Genomic DNA, 7,954 nt, shown 5'->3' with positions numbered 1-7,954 from the left:
TCAATAGAGGTCGTGCAAATCCCCTTCATGAGCTAATAATGGCTATAGAACAAAATTGTGCTACCATGCCTTTAGCCATCTGTTATCCCTTACCTGTTCCCGGTGATAAGCACCATTTATAAACGGATACCATCATGTGGGGTGAAACTATTACATTCTGGAAAAATAAATCCTAACACATCCTAACCATCGGATCACTTAACAAATCGGTAATAAGATAGTGATCACGAATCACGATAATTTGTGGGTTATTTGTGATTTTTCTAACTCAACTAACTCAACTTGTTCAGATCTAACTCATTTAAATCCGATATACCATGTCTGAATGTAATTCTTTACAAATTTGAGGCAAATATGTGCCAACAAGTCAAGTATAAAATCATACCCGAGTCAAATAACTCCCAGCCAGATGTATGAGCCGAGCCATATCTAGAGTTGGACATGAGAAAAATAAAAATACAAACGCCCAGAAATCAGATTCAGACCATAGAACAAACATGGCGCTGATCGGAATATTCTTAGGGCCCGGGAGCAATAATGAAGACAAATGAAATGTGTTTTTTTCTTTGGAGATAGATAACGAGAGCTTCGAGGAGGTAATACTAAATACACCAAAGTTTAGAAGAAAAAATAATCTAAAATCATTGTGAGGTTTATAAGTTAACACCTGGTACTACTGGTAGTAGGAACCATCCAGCATCCACTAACAAAATCAACAATGGCTTCTTCTTCTCTTTGTTCCAACCCATTGACTTCTATCCCCAAATCTAAATTGGGGTTTGCTTCTTCATCTTCTAAACCCCAATTACTATCTCAATCTTCTTTCGTCAATTTGAGAAAATCATCTCCTCAATTTGCTAGAAAACAACTCTCACACTCTTCTGTTGTTGTTTGTAAAGCTGTTTCTGCTGAACCATCTACTCAAATTGAAGGTCTTAACATTGCTGAAGATGTTTCTCAGGTATACATTTCAACATTTACAATCTGGGTTTTGACTAATTTTGGAATTTTTGCTGGTTTTCTTCATTCAATTTTTGTTTCATAATTTGTTAGGTTTCGTTGATTACTGTAGTGATTTGGGTTTTTCAGTATATATTTGTTTGTTTCAAGAAACTTAGGACTGCATTTATCTTGGGTCAACTGTATTCACTTCATATTAGAGCCATATGCATTGCGGTTGTGGTTGTGGTGGTGGTGGGGTTTGGGTCTACGGGAAACCGGTGCTAATCGAAGCCGATAAAGATGATATAGAATTTACACTTGATGTGCCACAATAAATTGATAATAGTGTTTTGTAGATTGTTTAATTAGAACAACAAATTCCATTTTCTAATATGGATTGCATTTTTTTAAATACTCAATCCACCTCCTCTTTTGTGTTTTCTGTTCCTTCATTTTCTAGAATGCTATTCATTTTAACAAGCTACTCGAGGTTAAATCAAATTTTCCATGCATTGTCCTATGTACATCTTTGAAACTTTATTTAAGAGGATAATTAGAACTTAGTTATCTATCTCCAATTGCATTAGAGGTTATATCAGGTGAACATTGTATGATTGAGTGAGAAAGGGCTTTTTGTTTGTGCTTTAGGTTGAAATTGATTAGGCGAAGTTATACTGTTACCATACACTATAAACTTGCATTTAGGTTATCTAATCTTCCCTTTGGTCGGTCTGTAACAGCTTATTGGAAAGACACCTATGGTTTACCTCAATAATATTGCCAATGGTTCTGTTGCAAATATTGCTGCCAAGCTTGAGATAATGGAACCCTGTTGCAGTGTTAAAGACAGGTAAGCTATGCATACTATGAGCCAGACAGCTAAAGAATGTAAATTGATTTTCTGACATAATTTGTCTCTACCTACTTTTTAGGATAGGTTTAAGTATGATTACTGATGCCGAAGAAAAGGGACTTATTACACCTGGAAAGGTAAAAGTTACCTTAAACAAAATCGGTCATTGTTTGTTATTTATTTTCGAAGAAACGGCTCCAGTTTTAGTGGTACATGCGACCTTATTATCTATATCTAAAATCTAAATTTGTGTTGTCTCTGTCTCTCTTTTCAAGAGTGTCTTGGTGGAACCAACCAGTGGAAACACAGGTATCGGTCTTGCCTTTATTGCTGCTGCAAGAGGATACAAACTCATCTTAACTATGCCTGCATCTATGAGTATGGAAAGACGAGTCCTTCTGAAGGCATTTGGAGCCGAGTTAGTTCTTACCGAATCCGCCAAGGGTATGAAGGGAGCTCTTGCAAAAGCAGAAGAGATTGTAAACAAAACACCTAATTCTTACATGCTTCAACAATTTGACAACCCAGCTAATCCAAAGGTATGAGCTTAATCTTTCACATTTTGCCCTTGCTGTGGTGAAGTTCTGCCTTATGGTGAGATGGTCGGGACTTTGGACCATTTGAGTGGTTGTTAATTGCCATATGAGGAGAGGAATCATTTCGTATTATCTGATTTTCGTATCGTGGTGCATATAGATTCACTTTGAAACAACTGGTCCTGAGATTTGGGAAGATACAAGAGGAAAAGTAGATATATTTGTCGCAGGAATTGGTACCGGTGGAACTATTTCGGGGGTTGGTCGGTACCTAAAGAAACAAAATCCTAACGTAAAGGTACCTTAAGTTCTCTTTCTCAGTTATGAGCTTAACTATTTTGAAAACAAGATATTTTTTAGGAACAGGCTGTTACCATGTGAAGTTTAATTGACTTCATGATGTATTAGATTATTGGTGTTGAGCCAACAGAAAGCAACGTACTTTCAGGGGGAACACCTGGTAAGCAACGGACAGATAATATGGGTTGTTTCATATCTTCTTTGAAAATTTTGTTTACTCTCATATTGTCTAAATACTTCCCTTATACTGCTGTCAAAAAACAGGTCCTCACAAAATTCAAGGGATTGGAACAGGCTTTATACCTGGAAATTTAGACTTGAGCATAGTTGATGAAGTCATAGAGGTTCAAATTCTTATCTCATGGTTATTATTTCACCATCCAAGTTTGGATTTTATGGATTCTCTTTTATATTTCATCACCCAAGAAATAATTTCCGATGTTACTTTAATGTCTTTATTATTTGATAATATAGTTGTTGATTCCAGTTAGACAAACAAATTTTGCTTGATTTATGTTTCAGTTGTCGAGTCCAGTCATATTCCCGGTTATTCATCATGTTTTGTCATCTACATGTGAAAATGTGGGGAAATTGTTCTATATCATGATAATATTCCCTTATAATCTCTAACCTCTCTGTAGTCTTCATACTGTTTTCTTAGTTTGATGCAACTTTACTTATTCCGTTTCTACTCTCTGGAATTTCATATCCTTATTCTTTGTCACAGGTATCAAGTGATGAATCTATTGAAACAGCGAAACTGTTGGCACTTCAAGAAGGCCTAATGGTTTGTATAATGTTGTTTCAGACTTGATTTAGTATTATGTCCTAGAATATGGTATCTTGAGTAGACAGACGAGTGCAAAGGAATAGTGGAATGGTTTTTACTTGTGTAGATGGATTTAGTATACAAAGCTCGTTGAGATATGAGAAGCAGCAAATTGTCAAAATATAAATAAGTAGACGTATCAAATTTTTTTCCAGGGCCAGTAATGGACCCTTCTTTACATAAATTCGATAGAAATTTGAAACTTGCACAAGAATAAAATGGTAAAAATGAACGTTTTTTGATGACGAGTGACTACTTTTCTGTGGAGAATTTTTGATAAAGAAACTGCTAAACCAGAATGCTTATATTTCAATGTCGTACGCAGGTGGGAATATCTTCTGGTGCGGCGGCAACAGCTGCTATCAGGGTTGCAAAGAGACCTGAGAATGCTGGAAAGCTTATCGCGGTAGGACCTTCTTTCGTTTCCTTTCTTGGGTTTTCAATGTGGTATTTGAAACTCTATAAGGGCCAAGTCTGAATTCATGAAAGAGTACACCTAGCAAACACAACGAGCCAATACTTGTAGTATAAAGTCGTTGGAGACATTTTGCTAGCTTGGCTTGTAGTCCTGCGTAAACTTAAGTGATCCCAAACACGAATATGTGATATGTATTGTTTCTACACACTTAGTCTGAAGTTTTGAACCTTATGCATTACGTAGGGGTCCCATCGTACGTGAAGTCTTTATTCACACAGAATGTTTATTAAGTGAAAAGTTCAAGACATAAATCGAGTCAACTAAACATAGATATGAGTTGGTCTTCTTTTTTCCCCCAATGTTGAAACTCTTACAGCATTTAGTGTTCCAACTCGATCGACCAAAAAAACTGGTCTGGAATCTGATTTCTAAAAGCGACTTTGTCCTGACAGCAGTTGGCTAGTGCTTCTTGTATTGAACCTTACATGTGCAAACACTAATTACGATAACCAGCAACTTAATTAGATACGTAATTCTAACTTTCCACCACAATGATATCAGTCCTTCACGCATGATATTAATCTCTGATGATATATTCTCTTTTCTCTTTGTTGAACCAATTCTCTTCTAATCTGATAACAATTTCTGACGTTGCAGGTTGTGTTTCCAAGTTTTGGCGAGAGATATCTCTCTTCTGTTCTCTTCCAATCAATCAGGGAAGAATGCGAGAACATGCAACCTGAGCCATGAAAAATGAGTTTTCCATTGTCTTGGTAATTCTGTTAATTCCACTTCTTACTGTACCTGCAGACATTCCACAATATGTTTTATCTTTTTTACTCAAATTGAGTAATGAGTTGGGTTTTGTTACATTATTTTGTAGGTATAATTGAAAATACACCGAATAATGTTAAAAATAAAAATGAAATGTGTATTATCTTGACATTGTATATATAATTTGGGTCCAATTTAAAGAGCTGTGGTTGAAAGCTGAACAAAGCTCGAATTCTAGAGCTTCTGGCCCTACTTAAGAGAATTTAAAGGGCAGGTGATCGACACCTATTATTATCTAACCTACTCGCAAAAACAAGCCGATACCCTAAATCTATTCTCTTCTGTTTTCTCTGCCACTTTTCTCTATCGCCACAACTACTATCGTCTTCTCTGCCTCTTTTCTCTACCTCCGCTACTGATTCTATTGTCAACAATGACTAATTATATCGACATCATCTAACAAGTTTTCCTAGCAATTGTTCATAACAAGATATATTCAATGGCGTGTACCACTGGAAGAGGTGGTAAAACAAGATATATTCAATGGTCTGTAGAACTGGAAGAGGAAAATATGGTGAAAACGCCGTAGGAGAGACAAAGAAATACCTAGATAGATCAAGGAGACAAAACGATTTTACAACTAACCAAAATACCTAGGATATGTTACCTTTAAAGAAGACGGATGGTAAAGCAAACATATAATAGGTTGCACATGAGGTGTACACATCACATGAATTTACAGACGAAAGTGTGCTAGGACATTAGGTTTAGATAGCAATGAAGGACTCGGGTTTTGAATGCAAGGGTTTTTAGGAAGGGTTTTTCAATTCAATTACTAACTAACGAAGATTATGGTTTGCTCCTTTTGGACCTTTTTCCTGCTCTATTTTGATTTTTGCTTTCTTGGTTTATTTCATCCTAAATGATCTTCTTTTTCACTGATCTATTTTTTTTTTAATTTTTTAATTTTGTTTTATTATGATTGATTAGGGTTCTTTTTAAAGATATGGGATTTTTGCACGCTAAGGTAACTCAACAAATCTTTTGGTATCACTCGGATGATTTTAGTCATTCTCAATTAATTATTCATTTGGTTATACAAACTGTTGGATATATACCATGACTTATTTTTTTCCTTTATTTTTCTTCTATCAACATTATTTTCTCACAAATTGGATATACAATTTTTGGACATAAAGTTTTAGTTGTTCTCAACTGTGTGTTCCAAAATTAGACTTCAGGTATGGTTCGTATGGAAGAAAACTCTAATATTCTTAAATTAGTGCTGCTAATTTCAATTTTGTCAACTTGCATTGTATTCTTGATGGGTGTAGATTTGACAGCCTTTGGAGTGCTGCTAATGGTGGCTCCAACCCCGGTAAACTTGGCAAGGTGGGTATTTATTCCCATTTTCTGTTTCCAGCTGTAAGTATCCAGTTTGAGGTTATGGATTGCTCCGTATTTGACTTGCTTTTTAACTCAACTTTCTGATTTTTTTTTTATGAAGAACGGATATGAAGCTCATGTTTAAATGGTTTGGTGTGATGGAGATGGATGGCATTTACAAGACCAATAATCGAAATTAAGCATCAAAGAGGCAAATGGTGGCGCATATGTTGTGCATCACCCATAATTCTTCGCGCTGCACTACAGGTTGGCTCTTGAGTCTTGAGTTTCTATCTTAATGCTAGTGTAATTCCTCATACAACTATTAGCTGAAGTGCATTATAATATTTTTTTACGTCTAATTGATTTCAATGCTCTTAGAAGCATCTGTAATTAGAAATATAAATACTAACTCACTTCTGATAGAAAACCCAACGAGTTTAACAAAGGTACTGCTATCCTCTGGGTAGCTGTTAAGCGACAGTCTTTCCTCTGTGTATTTCTTGCAGGTAATTTCATTACTTCCCCTTTTCCATTTGTCATTTCTTCCCAAGACCCTGTGTTCCATCCAAGATCTTCACGGCTACCAGAAGAACCCTAACGTGGGTTTCTTCTTATGATCATTATCTGGAAAGAGTATGCAAATCAATCCATTTATGAGGCTCAACTCTGTTGTACCATTATTAGTCACTAGATCTTACAAAACTATAATTTGGTGGCACATCTAGATGTATGACAAACTTTGAACCAAAGCTTTACAAAAAACTTCAAATATGTCTTAGTTTCAGTAGCCTGCTCATTTCCAAATTCCTCTTATCCTGTATATTTTTTTAGTAGTTCGGTAGTTTAGATTTTCGCGTTTCTACTCTTTGTTTTCATCGAGCGGTAGATTTATGTGGAATGGTGCATCCGTTGTGGGTTATAAATGAAGTACTACATTCAAGAAGATGGAAGCCAATCCTATATACATGCTTAAAAACCTGCGTACTGTGAAGGGAAAGATCATTCCTAACTGAAGTGAGTTAGTGTCTGTATATATCTACTCTTTAGTGCTTTTGGAAGCATATCTGATAAGATGTACTGATGTAATACTAACCCAATTCAAGTTATGAGAACAAACTACTATTTGTCTCTATGTTGTTCCTTTAATTCTCACTAATAAAAGTATATAGATCACTGCAGCAACTTATACTGAACTTAGCTAAGGCTGTCTAAAATGAAGTCCTATTTGTGTTTCTGTGCATTCGACTATCTTGAATGCCTTTTACAGATGCATTCGACTATCTTGATATGCCTTTTCTAACTTTTTTGGCCTTTCATATATAGGTAGAACTACATCGAAGTAGGATCAAACTAGCTCTATCAGTAATTTAGTACTGCATGGTTCACAAAATCACAAAAAACACATGTTATCTATTGGTATAAAGAGAGAAAGAGTTTAGGGTTCTTGGGTTAAGAAAAAAGAGTAAGCTAGAATGGAAGGTAGCAGTAGTAATTCAACATCAGCAGCGACGGCAGCGGCACCATTTGTATTGAAGACATACGATATGGTGAATGACCCGTTCACAGAGTTGTGGATAGTATGGGGAAGAAGTAATAACAGTTTCATCGTAATGGATCCCTTAGAATTCTCACAGAGAATTTTACCAGTTTATTTCAAACACAATAATTTCTCAAGTTTTGTTCGTCAACTCAACACATATGTGAGTTCATCTCTCTCAAGCTATTCTTTTTGATTTCCGTCTTGGATTCAAAACAGTTATGATTTTATTAAAAGTACTTCGGACTGGAATGTAGTTGAGCCATAACCAATCTCACACTGATCAAGGTATAGTCGCGTTCCTTACGCTTCTAGAACCACGCTGAATTCTGTGCACTTGATTCCCTCGCTGATCTCACCCACAACTAAGAGTTGC

At 35.8% G+C, this 7,954-nt stretch overlaps 1 protein-coding gene across 1 annotated transcript; it reads left to right on the top strand.

Annotated features, from left to right (window-relative positions):
• The first annotated feature begins 643 nt into the window (after positions 1–643).
• Positions 644–4,852, top strand: LOC113284643 (cysteine synthase-like). The gene is made up of 10 exons (XM_026534157.1): positions 644–961; positions 1,683–1,792; positions 1,875–1,932; positions 2,071–2,334; positions 2,492–2,629; positions 2,740–2,791; positions 2,896–2,975; positions 3,359–3,418; positions 3,786–3,866; positions 4,536–4,852. Exons 1-10 carry the CDS (start codon positions 719–721, stop codon positions 4,626–4,628), a joined length of 1,179 nt encoding a protein of 392 aa, XP_026389942.1. The 5' UTR covers positions 644–718; the 3' UTR covers positions 4,629–4,852.
• The last annotated feature ends 3,102 nt before the right edge of the window (positions 4,853–7,954 follow it).

This window comes from Papaver somniferum, chromosome 5 (assembly GCF_003573695.1).
Source record: "Papaver somniferum cultivar HN1 chromosome 5, ASM357369v1, whole genome shotgun sequence".
NCBI lineage: Eukaryota > Viridiplantae > Streptophyta > Magnoliopsida > Ranunculales > Papaveraceae > Papaver > Papaver somniferum.
This window is presented reverse-complemented; position numbering and strand designations above follow the sequence as displayed.